This window comes from Kryptolebias marmoratus, linkage group LG13 (assembly GCF_001649575.2).
Source record: "Kryptolebias marmoratus isolate JLee-2015 linkage group LG13, ASM164957v2, whole genome shotgun sequence".
Lineage (NCBI taxonomy): Eukaryota > Metazoa > Chordata > Actinopteri > Cyprinodontiformes > Rivulidae > Kryptolebias > Kryptolebias marmoratus.
The window spans coordinates 1,384,752-1,408,388 of NC_051442.1; the positions used below are offsets into that span (position 1 = coordinate 1,384,752).

Genomic DNA, 23,637 nt, shown 5'->3' on the forward strand with positions numbered 1-23,637 from the left:
TGGAAAGGCTCAAAGGCCAATGATTTGATTTGCCACCAATTTGCCACTTATTTTCTTTCTCCCTGGCTTCTCGGCTCCACTTTCTTAACACACACACCTCCACTCCAGTGAGAGTGGCCATTATTTAGCTTCCAACCAAGGCCCATTTTGTTTCTCAGTCAGCGTGTCCCCTCAGACTTTATTGGAAAGCTATCAGGACTCTTTGTGCATGCATGGAGAGTCAGGAGAAAGCACAGAGGAGAGAGCAGTTATATTTCATTACTGCGCTGCATTTATTCGATTTGTGAGACACTCGGCGAGGGGAGTGGGTCCGCGGTGCTGCAGCATGTATGTGCAGCAATAAGAAGCCAATCAAGCACAATTAGAAAAGTTTGAGAACTATCGGGAATCCGTTGTTGTGTTCGGACTTTCCATTAGTGTTCCCATCTGCTTGTCAGTCTGCTGCAGATTATAAATTCCCACACCGAATGAATTATTTCTGCTATCAAATTTACATTTATGAGTCAATTTTTAGGAGACAAACGGGAGACCGTTGTCTTAATGCAGCTCCTGATTCCTGAAAACCTGGCGCCACCAACACATGAATCAATGGATCAAAATGAGTTTTAGCCTTTTAGATCTTTTCAACAGCTTTAAAATGTTAGCGAAACATTATTTCCTGATTCTGGTGAGAAATCGTATCGTTTGAGGTCATATTTCTCAACCTAAGCAAACAAATTTTCCTCACCTGTCTTTAAACTCTTGATAGGAAGCAGTGCTGCAACAAGAGAAGAACAAAAAAAAAGAAAGGAGCTTCTATGGCAAGGATTCCCAAAGTTGGGGTCGGGACCCCGATGTGGGTCACCCGACGCCGATCAGGGGTCCTCAGATCATCTCCAGATATCGTTACAAATAAAAACCCAGTTTTTATGATATATTTGCATCATAATTGTTACAGAGAATTGAAATACGAGTCATTTAATGATTTAAAAAATAGCCAAATGGATGCAAAGACTGTTGTCATTATTTAATCGGATCATTAGCACCTTTGGGTCGGAAGCTGAAAAGTTTGGGAATCATTGTTCTGTGGGATCCTGGATGTTGAAAAACTGAGGACACTTTTTTTTTATTTTCAGGAGCTTAAAAATAGAAAAGTATCATAAAATATCACTGGATTCAAGCGAAGAACGTCTGTCGCCAACGAGTCGCTGCTGATTGGATTATAATCGAAAATATTGGATTTTTGACGCGTTTTTATCGCCTCCTGTGTGTTTTGCTGATATTTACGCTCTTATTGAATACTTTTTCCCACCCATTGCTCATCTGTAAGATTAAATTACATTTTTGGAAATGATAGAAGTTTTGTTTAGATGAGCAGAGTCTGTGTTTAACCTGAACTGTAGGAAAAAGCCGATCGGGACCCGATGATAACTTCCTGGTTCTGTTGAGGAGAAGCTCGCGGCGGCAGATGGTGCGGCTCATTACCGGACTTCCTGGTAAAATAACACCCCTCTCCTCGGTGTCGACACGAGTGTTGCTTCCCTGCCAGTTTTCTGAGGCTTTGGTTCCCACACCTGCAGGTTTTTGAAACATTCTGCTGTTTATTTTATTTATTTTTCTTTGTTGCCAAGTGTACTTATTTCCCTTTATTCAATTATCAGAAATCATATTTGTTGATGGCTAAACAAAAGAACTTTGTTTGAATAAATTGGATTGAAACCTGATTATTGAATACCAGACTTTGCAGTTTGTCACTAAATTAAGGAAGTTATTCAACACTTTCCTCCAAAACTTTAATATTGCAGAGTTTTCTGGCATCGGTTTGCCAGATTTTACCGACATAATCTGTTTCATTTCACATCAGGTCCAGGGTCAGTTATCTGAGCCTGTCACACCAGACAAGAAAATATCAGAACTAATCTCCAAAGAGGAAATGGAAAACCTGTCTGCCAGCCTTCGTGTCGCGTGTGTGCTTCTTCATAATCAGGCTCCATGGCTGTAAACAAATGTCAGCTGATCTGGGTCCTGTTTAAACGGGTGATTGGACAGGGCAGCGGTTGGTTCCAGGCGCCTGCCGGGTTTGAAGGTCTCTCCTGTGGCTGCAGCTCGCAGATGGAAACAGAAAAGAGAGCGCTGCAGGATCAGGTGCTTTATTAATCCGGCGAGGCTCGCGGAGGATACTGCCAGAGATCTGTTCAAACAACCTGGGCTTCTTTTGGCCTGAGCTGCCGTTTCTGTTCGGATAAATTTGAACTAAACGCTCGGTGTGTGTGCGAAGAGATTCGTGTGGGAAACCCAGAGTAACATGAGCGTACGCAGAGGAAACCTTAAATAATAACCATATCTTAAATATGAAAAGTTAGGAAACCAGCAAACAGGAAGATGCATGAAGGTTAACGGCTGGGAAATCTGTGTACTAGGTGAGTGTGCTGATTACTAATGGAATACAGGTGGTATGAGGGAAGCTGAGAGCAAAGAAATGGTGAAACGATCAAAGATCCACACTTTAATTGTATCCTAAAGTTCTCCAAAGTGCTCTCATTTCCACATTCATGCAGATCTTTATCTATTATATGTATGTTACTCATTATATGCAGATTTATTTTATATTTTTACTCATAACTCATAAAATGAAAGCGCTCCTCGAAGAAATGCATATCGCCCGCTTGTTTGCATGACAAAGGTTTGAACCTTTGGTCCTGGTCCTGGTCCTGGTGGGCCACCATCCTGCAGGTTTTAGGTATTTCTCTGCTCTGACACGCCTGAGTGATTACCAGAACCTGAAGACCTGCCGGATGGTGGCCCACCAGGACCAGGACCAGGACCGGGACCTGGACCAGGACTGAACGCCGCCGGTTTAAAGTAAAGCGTTTATAATCCGTCGGTTCTCGGAGCATTTGATGGGGACACGTTTAAGACGAAGACAGCTAGTCTTCTTTTTCTCCGTTTAAACTGAAAACTGCGGCGTTTCAAGCTGCTCTGTGTCTTTGAGCTGAACTCACATGCAAATCACCGACCCTTCTGAGTGATTGTCAGGCTCTTTGTTATTCCGAGCCACAGGGAAGTTGTTTTGGACACACGGAGGTGCAAATCGGTGTGTTTAAAGTCGGTCTTGTTTTGACAAATACAAGCTTCCTTCACTTTTCTCTCCAACCATTTATTTCCTCTGTTTAACATCACCCTCCCTAAAAAAGTGTCCCTTATCCTCGAGACGCTGGTGCAGCGCTCCATTTTAGATTTACTTTCAGCAGGAAAAAAACAGAAGCATCCTGTGTAGATTTGACTTTTCTTTCCGACCTGTTGTTGTCGTATCTCCTGCAGCATTTTTTATTTTTTTTAAATCCCATTTGTTTCACGTTACCAAGCAGGACTTTAGATGATGTCTGTGGTTTTTGGTGGCGTGAGGCTGGTGGATGATGTATCGTATTTGCCCAAAGTTATTAGAGCTTTATTACGGCGCTGGAAGTGAACGATCCTTTATCGTCCTCACAGCCGTACAATTAGAATCATCATTAATCGCTGCTATCAGCACATCAATGGGCCAGAAGGGTTATAATGGAGTTATAGACCACTTATAGGGTAATCAGTCAATGCAATTGCTAACTAAACTGTCTGTCATGGAGCCAGAAGTGAGTGGCTGGTCATTGGCTCAACAGAGAGGATCGGACCGGCAGAATGTTTATGGTGGGTTATTTACACTTCAGAAGTGTCCCATCTCTCGTCTTTAAATCATTTTCCAAAGAGGGTTGAAGGATCTGCTTCGGTTTGTAAGCGACCGTGAGCGGTACCAACATGGACGCCCGAAAGCTTTGAATTTATATCAGATCAGTAAAAAATGATTGCTGGTTGTTTCTTCTGCAGTCCTGCACAAACGAGACCTGAAGCAACTAAAAACACATGAAAAGAAAGTCCTAACAGCAGTGGTTTGGGTTTATATTAAAACCTCAGTTCAGTCGTGGAAAGTCTAACTTCCTGCGACTTGTTTAAACTCTGAATGATGTTTCTGCTGTGAAGTCGGAGCTGTAGAGCTCCTAAAAAAACGTTGAGTTTGAGGAAATCACTCGTTTTGATGTTTAATTTACATGATTTTCTCAAAAATAGTACTGGCGGTGTTTCCTTCCTTTACAAGGTTGGCCATGTTGCACCTGTTTTTATCTGTAATTAACACCGTTTGTCGTTTTGTGTCTTCCAGATGACCCAAGAACAGTGCTCTCATAGGAACAATGTCCAAAGTTCAGAGAAACCACAAGTGTACAAAGTGGGAATCTATGGCTGGAGGAAACGCTGCCTTTACTTCTTCGTCTTGCTGCTAATGATCCTGATCCTGATCAACTTGGCTCTCACCATCTGGATCCTTAAGGTCATGAACTTCACCATTGTAAGTCCTGATTCATGCTTGCTTTCTTCTTCTTCTTCTTCTTCTTCTTCTTCTTCTACATTTGCTGCTGTTGAACAAGTTGCACAAACTCATAAAACCAGGTTTCCTCTCCAAGCTGCCGAACACTGAAACTCTGCTGCAAAGACAACAAACACACTTACAAATTTTCATTTAATCACAAAATTAGACAAATAATAAACTTTGTTGTGTTTAGAAACCAAAGTTAATCGGTTGTCTTGACAAGATGCAGTTTTACTCTCATTGTTAAATATTGACTCTAAAAGTTTTGATTTGTGGACTGAAAATGGGCTGTTTTGTACAAAATATAGATTTGCCTTTTCAAGCTTTTGAATCATAAGTGACACAAACTTTATTTATTTAAGCTACACGGTAACTGTTTCTGTATGACATGAATGCAGGAGTTCTGGGTTTTTGGGTCGTAGTTGTTTTCTGAGAAGAATCATCTGATGATGGTCAGATTTCCAGTTCAGTTCTCCATCTAAGGAAGCCAGCAGATTGCATCAAATCGTCCCTTTGTGTCAGTCCTCATCCTGAGCAGCGTGTTAGAGACAGAAGGACAGGAACCAGAACCAGAACCAGAACCAGGCTCAGGATGGGTGTCCATCGGCCTCGACCGGCTGGGGTTACAGGGGACAGGAAAGAGACAAACAGGTGGAGTTTCTATGGTCCAGGTGGAGTTTTTATGGTCCAGGTGGAGTTTCTGTGGGGAGAAATCCACATGTTAATGATAGAAATAAATACAAACATGGAGCAGAGAACAAGTAAAGACAGCAGCAGAGGGAGGACATGTGGACAGTTTGTCCTCCAGCAGCAGAGGGAGGACATGTGGACAGTTTGTCCTCCAGCAGCAGAGGGAGGACATGTGGACAGTTTGTCCTCCAGCAGCAGAGGGAGGACATGTGGACAGTTTGTCCTCCAGCAGCAGAGGGAGGACATGTGGACAGTTTGTCCTCCAGCAGCAGAACTAAGGGAACCTCAAGAAACCCAAACCAACCCGAACTATAGGATTTATCAGAAAGGAAAGTCTCAGAAGTAGACAGGATGTCAGCCTGAAAACTGAAAGTTCTGCCTCTTGTTCTACTTTCAGAACCTCTAGGAACCAGAAGGAAACCTGTAAACCTGCAGTCTGTTAGAAGCAGGATTATAAATTCTGTTGTTGTTGTCTTTGCTGTTGGAACCACAGACGTTTTATTTTTTTAATGATTTTATAATATTCTGTAAATGAACAAACTTTAAAGCGCTTCTGTTTTATATACAAGCTCATAAGTTGCATTTGTCTTTCATAAAGTTTGTACTTGGGCCTTTGCTTTAATAATCCTCGTTAATTTATTTAGATTTATTTAAGAAACTCTGGTTTTGTTGAAGAGGAGCTCTGGGGAGGCAGAAGCTGTAAAATCTACCTGCGCTCGTTTATTAAAGCCTTGAAGCTAAAACCCACGGTGCGTAGTTGTTGTTTTAATATGGATTTATTTAAAACCAGCTCTGCAGGGATGTTTAGATGTGACCGTTTAAACGCTCGTTCTGTAGGATATATTGTTATACGGCCTGTTTGTTGAGGTCGGTGGATGGAGAACCAGGACAACAAACTCTGATGTTACGATTTAAAAAAATAACTTTTACCATCTCAACATCTTTGGTTTTTCTTCGCTCCTCTTCGTCTGACTCTTGAACAATCCATCGTCCTCCTTTCCTCTCAGCTTCATCGTCATCAAACAAAACAAATGTGTGAGGATTAAATATTCAGATGTGAGAAAACGCACAAAAGACTAATTTGTACCCCTTTATTATCAGAAACTAAATATTCTCTTAAACATTTCTCACAGATTTCTTCTTTTGTCTCCAGATCTTTCAGATTCATCAGGATACAACGAGCTTTTTTCTTCCTATAAATTCAGTTTTATTGGGAAGGATCAATCTTACAAACACTTGAAGCTGCAGCTATAAAATATATTTGTATTTTGTCGCTTGATCCATTGATTAGTTGAGTTTTTGTATGGACTGATTCTGCCCCGCAGAATTATTTTATCTTTATGTGACCCGAATCCAACTGCAGCCAGATTTTAAGAGTGTAGAAAACAAAATGATTTATTTATTGTTGGTTCAGTGTGACGACAGCGTCTGAGGCTTTGAGTTTAACTAAACTTAAATTAGAAAAGACTTTTTAAAAGATGCTAATTCAGGTAAACCCAACAGAGAGACACAGAGAGCGATGACAGAAACAGCAGAAAGTGTGTGTGTGTGTAGAGACGGTGGGAAGACGGTGTGGTGTGTGTGTGTTTGTAGAGACGTCCATGAATCACGTCACAGAGGCTATTGTCTTTGATAATGTGATGGAAAGTTTATCAGCGAGCTCTGAACAGATCCACAGATGTCCTAAGGCAGGAGGGAGCAGAGCGTCTTGTTTACTTAGTTCCAGTAGAAATTTCAAGATGGCTGACCAGGGTCAGCCTGGGGGAGCCAAATTCACAAACAAACAGTAATTGTTTTGGGTCAGGCAGACATGTTTCTGTCTGCCTTGAAAGTTTTGCTGATACTTTTCAATGAAGAATCCAAACAGCCAAATTCCAGGAGCATTCCGCCTGATTCGAGCGAGTGTGATAAATTAGGAGATGACGAACTCTTATTTTATTTATATTGAATGTTTGACACTGATTTTATCTGTAGGAAATATAACAAGGAAGCTGCTGCTTGAGTTTGGATGTGTTTAAATAAAAAAACAACTTCTATAGCTGACATTTATGTCTAAACTGTGTAAGAAGTGTCAGATTTGTTGGAGTAAAGGAGGTTTTGGAAGGTTTAGACATCTCAAAGGTGAAGTTTTGTGGTGAAATTCCCAAAAATGCCAACATTTAACATGTTTGTGTGAAAACCATAAAGATCTCCAAACCTCAGCTCAGTTCTGGAAAGTCCAACTTTCTGTCTTCAAACTTTGGACAATGATTCTGGGAAGTATTTCAGCTCCAGACGGGACTCTGTTTTTACCACCAGGATCCCATTCTTGTTTGTGGAAATATTTTCCTATTTTCAGATTTTGCCCACGCCGTTCGATTTGTCGCCACCAGAATTAAATACCACTGAATTCCCAATCAGGTCACGTGTTCTGATGGGGTTTTTTTGTTTGTGTTCTTCCAAAGCTGCAGGAGAAACGGAGAAAAAGCGGCGCTTTAATGCATCGACGCCCTTAATTAAACAGCCCATAACTATCTGCGTCTGCAGGGCTGCTTCCCTTCAGCTGGAACTCAATCCCTCTCCCCCTTCCCGTCCACGTTTGTTTTTCCGGTATCAGCGGCTCACATTGTCTTCCTGTTATGGGTCCGGCGTGCCCGATGAGTCAGGAGCAGATCCAGGCGCGAGCACGCCGCTCGGCGCCGTGAATAAAACATGAGGGCTGCTTCACAACACGAGATCTCCATAAATCAGGGCCGACTTTCTGTGACTCTGCGACGGTTTTAATGTGTCGGCTTGATGGATTTACAGAAGAAGAAAAACATTCGGATAACTTCAGCTCCTTCTGAGATGTTCCGGAGCGACGGCGAGCTGCTCTTTGAATTCCCTCTCATCTTTCCTTTGAATTTCAAACCAGGACCGAGTTTCTGAAAATGTTCGACTCGTTCGGGGAAAAGATTTTTACTGAAACAAACAGAAATCTCTGAAATATTTGTCCTAACATGAACTCACGAGATCAGGAGTTTCTTCTGAGCATTGTATTTCATTTATATTTATATAAAAGTATCGCTCAGCGCCCTGCAGGTCAAAGGTTAGGAAAGAAAAAAGACGTCAGCCAATCAGAGCTCAGAGTTCAGGTTGGGGACGACTCTCATCTACTACCACTCCGAGTTTCAGCTCAGTATTGAATTATAGTTGAGCTGATTCAGAATAAACTGAACTTTGAATAATTCAGATTATTATTTGTCTAAACTGACTCTTACAGCTGGACTGAATCAGACAATATTAGAAATATATTTGATAAAAAGGATTAAATTGAATTTATTTGAATGAATTGAATTGAATTGCAATGAACTATAACAGGAATGGGTTGGATATAAATGGGTTAGAATTAGACTGAACGTGTTTAATTAGAATATATTGGCGGTTAATAAGATTAGAAATAATTTGGACTTTTTTTTCACAAATAAAATTTGTTTTCTTGGGAAACATCCGTAGTTGGTTTGAATTAATCTGAGTTTTGGTTTTAAATCTGGAAAGAGTTTAAAGGAAACTTACCTTTTAGTACAACAGTCTTGAAATCTTTGGGAAACTCTTTAGGTTTTTTCCAGTTGGACCAATCCTGAGGCCTTTCTGACCACATTTAACCACCATGTTTGGAGTTTTGGATCATTTCTTGTTAAAACTAAAAGGAGAAGTTTGTTCTGTTTTCTTCTTTTGAACAACCAACCAATAAAACGTTTACCTGATGCAGGATCCAAACCTGGAGGTTCTCCTGATCCTCGATCCTCCACTGATTGGGTTCTTTCCATCATAAAACCTGCTGATTCAGCAGCTGTCGATCTGTCGTCGAGCTGCAAGGGAATTTCTTTAACCGAGCAGCTTTTTGGCGTCTCCCAAAGCTGGGCAGCTGATCAACAAATGGAGAAACATGTTGAGTTGTTTCTGCATCCAAACTCTTTGGAAAACAGATCTGCTGGCATGGCGACGTGTGAAATTCATGTCAACATGTTGGTACAAAAAAAATCAAAACTTTGAGCGATGGCCCAAATAAATGAACTGGAACGACAGCGAACCGAAGCAGGAAACTCTAAAAACTGAACATAATCCTGAGGTTTCAGCTCGACTCAGATTCTGACTGAATCTAACATTTATTCATGCAGGTTTTTAAAGGAGACCAGAAATAAAAGTTAGAACTTCATGAAATTACATTTATTATAATCCACCAACCACCAGAGGTTTATCCACACATCTGAAGGAGGAAAAGGAGAAAAGGAGGACTTTCATTTTTCCCCATAACTGTAGAAACTAAGGTTTTACGTCTCAGGACATCATGAAACCGATCGGGTCTTTATCAGGTTCTGAAGCGATTCAAGACCTCAGAAACAGAACAGATTCCGCCGAGTCGTTATTTATTCAACAAAAACAAAATGTTTCAGCTGCGAGTCCTGACCCAGCAGGTTGTAGAACCTCCTCCAGCAGCAGAACTCTCAGTGGTTCCTGGTTGTGCAGGAGTTGTGGCCCACTCTTCTTTGCAGCGTTGCTTCAGCTCTCTGGGGTTCTGCTTCTGGACCGTTCTGTTGTAGATTAGCTGCTGGCCTCACATCTGACTCCAGAATCAGCCCAGACCATCAGCCCTCCACCACCGTGCTGACAGCTGCAGTGCATTCTGGGTAAACATCTGTCCTCTGGTTCTGGTTCTGCTCCAGAAGTCTTCTGGTTCCTTCAAGTTGAGCTGCCATGGTGTTTTTAGAGAGAAGAGGCTTTAACCTTTGACCTTTGACCTTCTGACTGAGGCCTGTAGAGTCTGAGCACTGCACGGTCTGACCTTCAGGGTGAATCTGCTGGTTTGATCAGATCCACTCGCTGTAGAACGATGGACTCCAGACAGTTAGGAAATGACCTTTGACCCTTCCCAGACTGATTCTCTGAGGTCATTGCTGATGTGCTTCCGCCCTGACGTTGTGTTAACACACCTGGAGCTCCAGAGCAGCAGAACCTGCAGCTTTTCTCGAGGTGGAACCGGTTCTTCACTCACGTCTTTCAAAGTTCCCTGAGACGACTTTTGCTTATTCATGATTGGTGTTTATTCAAGAAAATATCCAGTTATATATTTCTGTAAAAATGAAAAACCTTCAGTCTTTTTGAAACTCTGATCTTTACCGAAGCTGCAGCTCCGGGATGGAAGCTGGTTCCATCACACATAACATTTCACTCTGACTTGAGGTCAAGACTTCAGCTTTTTTTTTGGCCGTTTTCTTCTCTGATGTGTTTTGGAAGAAAAAAAAAACGACTCGTGGACTCGGGAGTTGTTGATTTCCTGCATGACTGACGGCGCGTTGAGATTCAGGTCACAGACAAATGTCTTGACATTTTCTGTTAGGATTCACAGGGGTAATCCAGAATTCATTGTTTCATCAATGATGGCGATCCGTCCTGGCCCGATGCAGCGGAACGGGCCTCAGGTTCTGCAGAGTTTGGGCCTTTTTACACTCATCAGACAGAAAATTAGCAAAGAAACAGTCTTTTAAATCAGTTTCCTTCATGTTTGTCGTTCAGAGATGCTGAACTTTAGGCTTGAGTGGATCGGAACAACTGGAGAACGTATCTTATCCTGGCTTTTATTTTCTCAGGTCGATTTAGCTGCGGTGGCCATTTTGAATTGGATTGATTTCAGAGTTTTAATCAGATCTGAGATATTCAGATATTCAGCTCACCTCTCGGCTGCTAACACACCAAAACAGCCGAAAAACTGACAGAAATGGTCGTTTTTAGCCCGTTTCTTCCTCACACACCAACTCAGCTTCGTGACTACCTGCCTGACCGGTTCAGAGGAGTAACAGCAGCCGGTTGACTTTAACACCGCCATGCTGGAGTTTTAGATCAGCGTCACTGAATGTGGCTGCTGGAGCCATCTTCGTTTGCTGAGGTCGCTTAGTTGTGGCGGCCATCTTGAATTGGCTGTAGATTTCCATCCTGGAAGTTAAAGTCCGTCCACTGGGTCGATGTTTTTGCAGAAACGAGCAGACATGAGTTTTATTGTCAGGTTGTGTCGGGATCAGTGTTCTAATAAAAGTTTAATTTATATAAATATGCACACACACAAGCATCCTCCTGTAATCTGACAGGACTGCAGATAAATTTATGAGTCATGATTTGCACACCAACACAGAGCTGTCGTGTAAAGAGCTGTGGAGCTCGTTGAGCTGCTTTATTGGAGTGATTTGGACCCGTGCAGAGCAGTTGCATCTGGAGAGTCATAAGTCAGCCTGAAAATAATACCATTTTCAATTTAACCTCTGGGTGAGACTGCTTAAGGTGTCCTGGAAGCAAATTACTGCTGTTTGTGTTTTTCCTTTGTCCACACTGATGTCTCCCTCGATCACTCGTCGGGTATCGTCTCCGTAACGAGCCCTGGGTTTCTGTGCTGAGCAGCTAATGCAGTTTTCAGGTGCTCTGAAGTAAACATCATATTGTGTTATTGGTCAGAAGTGTTGTGTGAGTGTACTTCTGGGACACCTGTGTGTGTGTGTCAGATCTGAGTATGCGTTACATGAACACTTACTGCAGTGTGGGCTTGCTTCAAAGCATTTCATATAAATCAGGTCCATTCTGTTGAAGTTCTGCACCGAAGAGAAGAGAAACGCTCAGTTCAGAGTTAAACTGTTTTAACTTGGCCTCGTTGAGGCTACAGAGGAGGAAAACTGTGGGATTCACACAGAGGAAATCTGTTTGTTCCTGTTTGTCTGCTTCCTGGGCCTTTTTGTCTTTTCTCCGGTTTGGTCTCGTTGGTTCTGCTTTTGTTTGCTTGTTGCCTTCCACCCACTTTGGGTCGTTTGGTTCAGTTTGGGACTTCTGTCTGGTATCTGGTTTTTGCACCTTTTTAGGACCTTCCTTTCTCAGGTATGCACCCCAACCCTCATCAGGACCAAATGCCCCTTTTCCACAGGCTCTAATTCAGAAGTCCGGCTCTCCTCGGCTCGGCTCGATAAAGAATGCATCGCGTTCACACCGGCCAGTTTGGTCTGTAGCAGAGGAACGCCTCCTCGTGTTGCGGGGGGCGGGGCCGCAGTGCGGGGGGTGTGCTAACGAAACTTGGCGCAAGTTGTGTAAACAATGAAAGCACTATGGACAACGTTGGTCCTGTGTTGTTGCTGTTTTTAAACTTATGGGGATTCTCCTGAGGCTTCAGGAAGAGAGGCGCAGTGGAAGAAATGCTCTGGATGCCGCCATTGTTGCGCGGAGTAGGACAGCTGTTATCCGCCGGAGATTTCAGGCTTTACAGCTCCTTCAGCTGGGGGACAGACGGCATAAACGTAGCAGGGTAAGCTAACGCTGTTGTTTATATTCCTACCTTCGCTCTTTATGCTTGCATCTGGTCACACCCACGACCAATGAGTGAACAGGTGCTAAGCTTGCGCCGCCCACGAAGCAGGGCCGGCCCGGCTGGCCCGACTCCGAAGCAGGGACCAAAGAGGCAGGGCCGGCCTCGAAAAAATGCCGGTGGAAACGCGCGCAAAGCAAAAGCAAGCCGAATAGAGTGGAGCCGGGACCTTTAGAGCCGGTGTAAAAGGGGCATTAATGGTTCTTCTGGGAACCAAAGCCGGGTCCAGTTATGGTGGAACGTCCTGTTTGGTCTGGAGCGAAGGTGTTGGTTTAGTTTAGGTTAGAGGCGGGCATGTAGTGGTAGGGGTCGGGGTCGGGCTGGAAGGCAGTTAGTCCGGAGGAGGTGTGTGTGGAGGGGGGAGCTGTCTACAAAAGAGCAACTATTATGGGCTGGCAGAGGGATGCGATGTGCTGCTGTGATCAGGGGGCAAATTACCTGAAACCCAAACAAAGAAAATGCTGCGAAGGAAACAGAAACCTGAACATAGATCTGTTCAAACTGAGGCTGATTTTAGCCACAAATAAACAGTTTTTAATGACATTAAACGATTAAAGCAGCAGATTATTTGGACGGGATTAAATCTGCAGTCAGAAATCAGCATGAAACAGAAAACTGATCTGCAGAAGTTATAAATTATATTATTCTTGCTCTCTGTGGAAAGTAAACTGTGATAAAACATGACTTTAGGAAATGCAGAATTTATAAAAATGCCTGTTTGGTCCTTCAGAGTTTCAGCTTCTGCATGTGGGATTTTCAGGTTTCCTGTGCTTGTTTTGTCTTCGTAGAGACAGTTTTTGTTTGTAAAAAGGCGTTTTCATGCATCGACCACGTTGAACAGAGGGAAACCAGCAGCCTCACTTTTCTTTATTCAGCTCCAGCTTCCTCCACAAATTAGTATCAATAGCAGGCAGAATGCAGAATTGACTGCCGGCTGCATTAAATCCCATCCTGTTGATGAGATCGGAGTTACTGGCTCTCATCGGGGACAATTAAACCTGCAGCAACTGTTACGGAAAGGTCGGCAGAGTAAGGAATGGTAGACGGAGCCGCGAAGGAGGCTGAGGAAGAGAAAAGGTCGAGTCCGGACCCGTTTTCACAGTTCACATGTAATTCACTTCAGAGGAAAGAAAGCGGTGAACAATAAACAGCGGAGGACGCTAATTATGTCTGAGGCACACAGAGAGAAATTCATAAATTCAGCTCTCAGGGCTCGACTAATAAAGCTGAGATTTTATAGCTGCTAATGGTGAAACGAGCTTTGCTGCAAGACATCGAACAAAACATATAATTACAGAAAACACAGATTAGAGCACAAAAAACCCTCTGTGATAAGACAGAACGTAAGTATTTAACTTCAGCTCTTCCATTTAAAACCAAAATACTGACAATTAGAAGCATGAAGGACGTTTGTGAACTTTCTGCTGCTGATGTTGGATTTAATTGTTTAACAGAAATACGGAGGTCGACAGAGTGGTTCCTCGTCACGAGATTATTTATAATTCTAAACTAATTTACCATCAGGAAAGAAAAATTCATCTTCTTTGTTCTAAAGTTTTACGTATTCAGACAGAAAATAAATAAATCGGGTCGTCGTCAGGTTCTAAAATGATTCAAATTAAACAAAAACACACAACAGATTTTGCTGAGTCATTATTAATTCAATATAAATAAGCCAAAATGAAAAAGTACTGGTTTTCTGTAGGACTTTATCAGCCTCTCTGATGGTTGTGGAGGAGTTGTGGCCCACTCTTCTTTCCAGCGTTGGTTTCTGCTCAGCTCTCTGAGGTTCTGGTTCTGGTTCTGGACCGTTCTGTTGTAGATTAGCTGCTGGCCTCACATCTGACTCCAGAATCAGCCCAAACCATCAGCCCTCCACCACCGTGCTGACAGCTGCAGTGCATTCTGGGTAAACATCTGTCCTCTGGTTCCTTCAGATCGAGCTGCCATGTTGTTTTTAGAGAGAAGAGGCTTTAACCTTTGACCTTTAACCTGCTGACTGAGGCCTGTAGAGTCTGAGATGGAGCTCATTGCACGGTCTGACCCTCAGGGTGTGAATAATCTTTCTTTCTGTAGAACGATGGACTCCGGATAGTCTGGAAATGACCTTTGACCCCTCCCAGATAATGCTTCAGAAGTCTTCTGGTTCCTTCAGATGAGAAGAGGCTTTGACCTTTGACCTTTGACCGAGGCCTGATGTTCTGGGACCTGAGCTGCGGTGAACTCTCTTGTCTCCGTGACTCTTCGGCAGACTCACTGGTTTAACTGGGTTCATCTGCAACAATCAGGATTTCTTTGGATTTGTTTGAAAGTTTCTGTGAGTTTTTAAAAACTCTCTTGGCAGAGATTTCTGCCTCCTCCAGCTTTTGATGTGAGACGTTTTGGATCAGCTCAGCCTCAAAGCTCCGTCAGACGTGTTTCCTGCCGCAGGAAGAAGCACTAATTCCTCTCCTCTCGCTTGATGTTGCTTTAAAAGCCGGATCGGTGATGAGTGTGAACAGAAACGAAGTCTAGACATGAGTTGTGCGTCTGCGTGACGAGATAAACCAGCTGTTAGGATCAATCTCGGCATCGACTGGTCAGGCTGCGATTACGTCCAGCAGAGAGACGGCGGGACGGTTTCTGTGCCTCGCTCGGGGGGTGGTATCCTCAGAAACAACTCCTCCGACTCGCTCGATGACAACACGACCCATCTTCTGGCTCTCTGCCTCGTCACGCTGTGCGAGCGTCTGAAGCTTTTTGTCCCATCTGGTCTTCCTCTGAGCAGGAGGCGAGCCGGCGTCTCTGGTCTCTGACGGCGTTCCCTTTCACTTCCTGCCTGCCCGTCAATCCGCAATTAAACGAAGAGACGCATCGACCCCCGATATCCAAACTGCAAGTGTCCTTTAAATGAAAACATGAGCTTTATTCTCAGTTTCAGCTCATTTAGCTTATTTAGAAAGAAGGAAGTCTGAGTGGAATCCAGTCATTTAAAGTTACTTTAAGTTGGTTATTTTATAAAATCAGCCTCTGGCTCTCAGAGGATGACTCTCAGCTACTACCACGCCAAACTTTAGCTCTGTCTGTAAAAAATCACTGTTTCAGACACAGACGGGATAAAATGTTGCAGTAAACTCTGGATTTGTGTTTTAAAAATCCATAAATGTGTTTTTTTAGGCTGCAGTTTGTAAATATGAGGAACTCTGCAGCTGCTGGTGGATTAAAACACAAAACAATAAATGAGAATAAGTCTGTAAAATAATCTGGTTGTTGACTTTTATTAGGACCGTTTGTTGCACAGTAGATTTCTCTTTCTGTAATATTCCAGGCCTTAAAGCGGTGTAATATTTGTCTATCTCTGGATGCTTCCGGACCTTCCGGTTGTGTTTCTGCCCGACTTCCCTCCGTTCAGAGGTGGAGGATCCGAACGATCGGGCCGGCAGATAAAAGCCGACGACTTCCAGTTAAACTCGCCCTACTTTTTGTTTCCGCAGATAACAATGAGCTGCCAGGAGTATTTTCTCATGCGTAGCCAACACGTTTCAGCCACGGGAGAACGGGGGGGGGGATATTTACGGAACGCCACGGAAGACGCGGAGAAAAGGGAAGTAATGGGCTTAAACTCGAGGAATTCCAAAAGGAATAAAATAAATATGAAGAAATGTTGCCCGTTTGTCCGTTTTTTATTTGCAGACAGAAATGAAAATATGGTAAACTGATGTGGGCGATGAGTGAAGAAATCTGTGCCTCGTTTTCAGCCCCTCAGAAAGCTGAATGTGACGAGAAGAAGCTCAGTGTCGGCAAACTTCTTTCATACCCACGCCGCTGTGCAAAAGTTTTAAATCAGCCCAGATTTCTTCAGAGCCGGAGTTTCCTGGAATGATTTAAAAAGGTCCCGATCGATCGATGCTTCGGGCTTTTTGAAGCATGACCACATATTTTGCAGACTGTGTTTAAGAAAATGGGGCACTAGACGAGCGAAGGACTGAAGAAGTTTGAGGCCTGAAAACAAACCGTCGTGTGAGGATCATAAGAATTCAGTCAGATCAGTAGAACAGGTGAAGTTTAGGTTTTAAATCCAAATAAATCAGTTTCTTACATCTTTGCATGAATAAAACCTGCATCTCTCTGGACTGGAACTATTTAAAGACACAAAATTCCAGGAAATTTTCACTTAGAATCACATAAAATTCCGATATGTTTGTGTACAAACTGAGATTTCTTTCTGTTGCATTTTAGGAATAAAGTTCAATTAAAGACACAGTTTTTGTGTTTAGTATTTAGTCATAATTCCATCTCCGAACCGTCCCGAAGTCGTTCTCTGGCGGCGCCGGAACGAACAGCAACAAACACTCTGAAGGTGTGCTTCAACCAGATCCAAAAAAGTTAAATTATGTTTTATTATTTATTGTTTTAAACAGAAAAGCTTTTCCTGCTGAGGACGTTTGGCCTCGTCTTTGTTTTGTTTGAGTCGGTTTTTACTAAACGAGACCTGTTCGAGCGGCCATTTTTAATCAGGCGGGAAATAATTGGTGTCAGTAACTGAAGGAGGCTGTTTTTTATTGAATCCAAACTGCTCGTATTTTTAATTAATCTTATCGGCCACTGACTAGAGATGGTTTTTATCACGTTGTTGGAGCTAAAATCCCATTTTCTGTTTGCCAAACTGTGTTTTATTTGGTGTTTTTCATAGATTCAGCTAAAGAAATGGGAACAAATAGTGTTTTTTACGACAGGCTGCTGGGAACAAACAGCCTAAAGATCCAATTTCAACTCGGTTCTTTGCTAAGATGTTACATGTTGACTTGTGTCTGGTTCATTCAGTGAGCTCTGGAACCTTTTAATGTCTGAATTATTCATAAGTCAGGGGAAAAAAACGAGCATTAACAACATATCCCGATGAAAACGGTCAAGTCAAAGGATTAAAACGGAGTAAAGCAGCCAAAACCTTAAAGAATTTAAATATTCCTCGAAGAAATTCTGCTTGTTTCATAAACCCAACAGATGAAGCCTCTGAAACGACCCGATTTTAGTAAAACCCTGAATCACATTTTGACCTCTTTGCCGATTCTTTTGAAATACAGCAACTTTATTTGTCCCCGAGTGAGTAATTATTTCAGCTGCGAAAGGACAGGAAGTGAGGACTGAATGCTGGACTTGGGTGAAAATAAAAACCAGAAGCATCGTGATGTTGGGTCAGGAAGGAGACGTTTCTTTTCTAAAGCCAACCGAGTCTCTGGACCTGAAGAGTTTATTTAAGGAAGGAAAGGAAGGAGCCTAAAGGATGACCAGGAGGATAAAAAACAAGAAATGTCTCAGAAAATTAAAGGTTCTTTTGGGAGAATAAAAGCGCCGCAGGGAAGTCTTACTTCACATCAACGTGGACAATTAAAGGCTTTGAGATTTAAACTTTTCAAAGACGGTTAGTTTTGATTTTCAGGGACCAAATATCAGACAAACCCTTGATTTAATGCAAGAAAAACTCCTCCTTTAACCTCTGTTTGGTAAATCTAAAAGTCTAATTACAAGCTGGATCAACCTGAAGCTGATTTAAACCAAAAAAAGAAGCTTTTGTTTCTAAACTTCACTAATTAAAGTTCTGAAACCAAACTGGAGTTAAACTGAAAGAGTAAGAATCCAAGATGGACTCCGAGGAGCTCGAATACATTTATTATTCAATCAGAAATTTTTGGTTTATTTCCTAAGTTGTATGTAGATGTTTCTGAAAATGTGTCTCCCAGGTGGAACCAATTTTAATCAAACTTTCAGGAAACAATCGTTGGAGTTTCCTCTACGCCTGATTACCTTATTGGAGTCAACTCAGCTCAAGATGGCTGCCGCAGCTAAGCTGACTCGGTTTGAGGTGGTGGTCGCTGAGCCTTCAAGGTTCGATGATCTCAGTCTGAAACTCTGGGTTTTATTTCCGTTCTGGTCCAATCTGAGCCATGACCCGGTGCCAAGTGCTGTGTTCTGACCCGGCCCGGTTCTGTTAATGGATGGTTGGAGGGAAGAGACTCCAGAAATGAGTCCAGTATCAGATTATCTGTTTAACAAAAAGGGTCAAACCGAGTTAAAGACCCGATCCGGGTTCAAGTTCAGTTGCTGTAAAAGTGACCAAAGTTAAAGTCTTTGATGAAACTTTGCCTCGAAGAACCGTTAAAAACAACAACTGCTTCCAATTAGCCGACGGTAATGAGTTAATAATCAGGAGATAATTGTGCCGAGTGAGTCGGGTCATTTGTCCTCAGCTGGGACGGAAAGTCTTCGTCTTTCAAGGTGAAGTGTCTTCCAACTTGGTTCGTTTTATTCTGGAAAAAAAGGTTTGATTAAAGAAGACTGCACAGGACCACAGTTCTGGCAGTGCAAAAACCAACAAGATAAAAAGCTTCCTTTCATGCCAGAGTTTTAAATTAAGATGATCTCTTCTTGTAAAAAGTTTTAACCTTTTAGGAAAATCTCCAAAATAAAGTTAGATCCTGTTTAAATCCTGTTATAAGTGACTCTTTGCTGCTACCACATCAAATATTAGCTCAATATCTGTAAAATAGATGCTGTTTTGGTCTTAGCTGTGGTGGCCATCTTGGATTGGGTTCTTCCAAAAGGTGCTGAATCCAAGAAAACTTTCAGTTTCAATAAAATACGTCCACTTTTTCAAGACAGACCAAATTAACAGTAATTTAATTAAAAATTTGACATGTTTTAAGAGTATTACTGGCGCAGAGTCCTAAAGACGTGGTTTGAATTTCCTTTTGTCCCTGAATACACAGGCGAGCGTCTTGTTTGGTCCACGCTCTCCTCCACCCGAGCTGCAGGCTTGTGTATTCAGCCATCGATCACTGCCAGCGTGAAGTGGTTGATGGTGCGCCGCCATCGGCCTCCGAGGGCCACGCCATCCATCCCAGATGAAGATGGACTTAATGGGAAATCTATCAGCCTGTGACACTGACAGCCGGCAGCTGCGGGCTCAAAACGCAGAGATGGAGCCCGTTTCTGTTGGGTTTTAATCTTTTAATGTGAGCAAATGGAACGTTCAGAGGTCTAACTGGCTAAGGCTAAACTTTCAATTTACCAATCGATCTACGTTCCCAGCCTCACCTGTGGTCATCAGCTGTAATGACTGAAAGAATGAGATTGTGAATACAAGCGGCTGGAATGAGCTTCCTCTGCAGAGCAGCTGGACTGACCCTGAAGATGGAAGCTCACTGGTCTGCGGCAAGTTTAGAGTTAATGTTTCACAACATTCATATTCTGATTTCTCTCATGAGGAGCACAAGTCATGACACTTGAGTTTTGAACATGTTTGTGATCATTTGATCCTCCTCTGAAATAAAACGTGGAGTTTAAAAACCATCCATTTTCTGCTGCTCATCCATGGTTGGGTTGAGGAGGAAACCCAGACCTCCCGTCCTCCAGCTCCTCCCCAGGCAAACCCAGAAAGGAGATAAAATCTCTCCTACGAGTTCTGGTTCTGCCCTACAGTCCCCTCCCATCACGACGTCCAGAAAACCTCCAAAACGAAGCATCCTCATCGAATATTTCAGAAGTGTACTCCAGTAGATTAACTCTTAAAGGTTGGTCTGATGTGGGCAACAAAATAATGTGCACGGCCAAGAATACAGTTTTGTTTTCAGGTCATGCTCACCAAACCTGGCCTTCTGTGGGGGAACATGCAGTTTACCAAATGTAACTGCAGAGCTTAACTGTTTAACTGTGTACAGAGTGTTTAGTTGTTATTGCCAAGAACTTTCCAGAACAGTTCTGTTTGGGGCGAGCTGACCCAGCCGCCTGGGCTGGTTTCCTGTAAGCGACGTAGGAGTTTTGTGAACTTCTGACCAATCCCGAACTGGTCAGAAATATGCGATACACACCAACGTATTCTGTCTGTTTGAATACGCCCCGGTCTCAAAGATACTTTGGGATCTTCTGTGGTATTTCTGAAAATGATAATAAAAGGTCCCCCGTGTTCTGGCAAAGGTTTGCTCATTTATTTCTGTGTAAGAACTGCCTTTAAATCCTACACTTTAAGAACACCGGGCCGCACGGCTCGCCGGTTGCTTTTGTTGCAAACGCTCAGAACTCAGTCAGACTGCGATGGAAAGTTCACAAACATTCCTCGAGTTTCCAACAGCCGCGGCTCGACGAGACACTGACTTTAGAGATGAGCTCGGAGTCGAGTTGCTGCTCCTCCACGTTGAAAGGAGCCAGCTGAGGCGATTTGAGCGCCTGGTAAGGATGGCGTACAGACACCTCCTTACAGGAAGTGCTTCAGACGGAGGAGACCTCGGGACAGACCCAGGAATGGTTTGATTTAAGTTTATTTTAGGAAAAACTTACAAAACACCTGAGAAGAGATGTAGTCACAGGACTGAGTTTGTTTATCATTTTGAGCAGAAAGTAATAATGTTTTTGCCGATATGTGTGAGCAGATTTCAGCAACCATAGAAAACACAAAACATATCTTTAATAATTTACAGATATCGAGCTGCGGTGTTGATTTTATTTCAAAGTTTGACCAAAGTGGCAACATTTCTGCACATAAGATGATCTTCGTCTGAAACTCTGGCAATAAACGCAGCTTTGAGGAATGAGGTTTTAAATCTGTCGTCGCTCACGTTTGTGAGATGGGATCGATCAGAGGGGATCGTCCTTTCAGCAGCTTTTTAGAAAATTCCTACAAACGGTTAAAAGCAGAGTTTCTGCAAACTGAAAGTGCTTTGTCTGTTTGTGAAAGCTTTATAGATGGTGAAAGTAAAAGTTTTTTTTTTTTTATAAATCTCTCCGCCCTTTTTCCCCGCCGCAGTGAAAAGCCAGTCTTTTTTAAATTATACCTTAGAGAGCTTCAAACAGCTTTTGAAGCAGAGGCTTAAAGGACCAGAAATACCCAAAACAATATGGTTTCTGCAGCTTCATCCTCATAAATACCAACGAATTATCTCTGTTCACCACTTGTACCTCTTGTCAGATTACAGTGCTGTGAAAAAGTATTTACCCCCTTACACATTTCTTCTGCTTTCCTGTCTCAGTTAAATGTTTCAACTTTAATATCAGCCGAGTTGAAACAAAATGCAGTTTTCAAATCATGATTTCATTTATTAAAGGGAAAAAACTTCCAAACCAAACCAACCTGCCCTTTGATTGGCTTCAGTTTTAGCTCATTTTAGCTTTTAGATGCAGGTTTTCGAATTGTAGCTTTTAGCTTCTGTTTTGCTTGTTTTAACTTTAAGAGTTCATTTCAGTGACGACGTTCAACGACTCAACGTTCAAAAAACTGCAGTTACTCCAGTTAAATCCTGAATTACAGTCGCCTGATTACTGCCAACCTGTAACAGTGGAAAACCATCCCTGGACGTTTAAAATTACTCCCAGATCTCATCCATGACGTCCCAGAACCCAGAACAAAATCCTCAGCCATCCAGGACGCGGTAAATCCAAAAAAATGTTCAGAAAACAAAAACAGCTGGACTTCTGTTCGAAGATATGAGAAGCAAAACGTCTTCAGTCCTTTCTGTTTGTCTAACCTTTTTTTTTTGGATAACCCAGAAGAGTTAAGGTCAGAGGTCATGATTGGACAAAACCACCCAAAGAACCCGAAGGTCCGTCTCATTTTTACCAAAAACAAAAACATTTTGATCCCCAAACCTTTGTGAAAAGCATTCTGTGGACTGATGAGACGAAACGTTTGTTAAACTAACACTGCAGAGCATCATGCCCACAGTCAAGCATGGTGGCGGTAGTGTGATGGTCTGCTTGCTGTCTTTGTCTGATTTAAGCTTGTTTGATCTGAAACGGCAGAAATCCGTGAGGGGGGTGAATACTTTTCGGCAGCGTTGAGCGCTCTTCCTCATCTTTCGGTTTAACTTGCGTTTATGGTTCGGCCTCATTTCCAACATGTCGGCTGTGTTTATCTGTTTTACTGGTCTTAGCTCATCCTGACTTTATCTGCGCCCCCTCCTGCTCGCCTCCTTCATCTTTCATCCTCTGCCAAACTCCCACCTCCGTCGGCTTTCTCATCCCATTGATGGATGATGTGGTGCTGCATTGAGGGCCTCAATCAGAGGAACGGGGGGGGTTCAATCTCAAAGCCAATTCCACTGATAGCCATCACGGGGTGTTGCTACACGGCGCTGCAGCTATCACCCGGGAAGCGACAGAAAGAGAGCAGACTGCAGGATGCTGCTGCTGCTCCAACTGTACGGCAGGACAAAACTTTTTTTATTCCCCGGTGATGTTATCAAAGGGACCGGCGGAGAAATGTATTAGTTTGGAGTTTGGCCATGCTGGCAGCCACACAGACTCAGCTGAGGCTGATTGAAAGAGCACTCCATCAGATGCATTGTTGCTCTTAAATGGCACTTCATCTTACCCTCTGAGTGCTTTTTGGCAAAATGTTCACAGGTGGCTACAGCCCTCCTTCATTTGCATCTGAAATGTAAACGAGAAAAGCTTCCCTGAGATTCTTCAGACCTGTCGTTTAAAACGGCTTTCAGGTGTTTGATTTTGATCGGACGAAGCCAAATGCAGGTCTGGGTTCCATCAGTGCGCTTTGAAAAGGCTTTCAGGCTCCATTGGGACGTGGTCTGGACCTCTTTATCTGCCTGTTTGGTAGTCTGAACACAATCCGTCCGGAGCGAAGCTGCAGGACCTCCTCCTGGGCCGGCGTTATGACCTGCTGTAGCCACAAAAAAAACATCTCATCGTTATTTTAGAAAATCCACCTATAAGGTGTTAGTCCCTAAATTATAAATGTATAAGCAAAGTTTGTGACCATATGCGAGCATGAATTTGGGGAATATTTATGGCTGAAAGTTTAAATGAATTGTTTATTAATAAATTCTGTTTTGTCGGGATTTAATAACAGGATGTATTTTTGGGCGAGTTTCTCTTTGGTTTAATGTTCGTTCTGATTGTTTTGGGACCCGCTGCGGTCACTGTGAGCTATAATCAATCCCTCCAGGATTTCGCAGCATTTTTTGTGATTGTTGCAGCTAAAATGCTTGATTTCGCGGGCATTTTCCTAAAAGTTGCAATTTTTTTTTTTACTAAAATCAATAAAAAACATAACTTTTAATATACAAACCAAACATACTTCCTAGTTTTGTAAGATAATTCCCAACAAACATTGACATTCTCAAAAGGTGCTTTATTTGAGAACTTTGATAGCTTCTAAACTGACATTCATGAGCATTTCTGGATTGTCCCTGGTCTGCAGCTCTCCTCACATGTTTTGCAG

The 23,637-nt window shown here is 42.7% G+C and overlaps 1 protein-coding gene across 2 annotated transcripts in view; it reads left to right on the forward strand.

The window, feature by feature from the left end:
* Positions 1 to 23,637, forward strand: part of sgcd (sarcoglycan, delta (dystrophin-associated glycoprotein)) — a 202,888-nt gene that overhangs the window by 116,095 nt on the left and 63,156 nt on the right. For both annotated transcript variants that reach the window (XM_017432744.3, XM_017432743.3), the window contains one exon: positions 4,172 to 4,357. In XM_017432744.3, the coding sequence (XP_017288233.1) occupies positions 4,172 to 4,357 (186 nt within the window). The remainder of the gene's footprint in view (positions 1 to 4,171; positions 4,358 to 23,637) is intronic.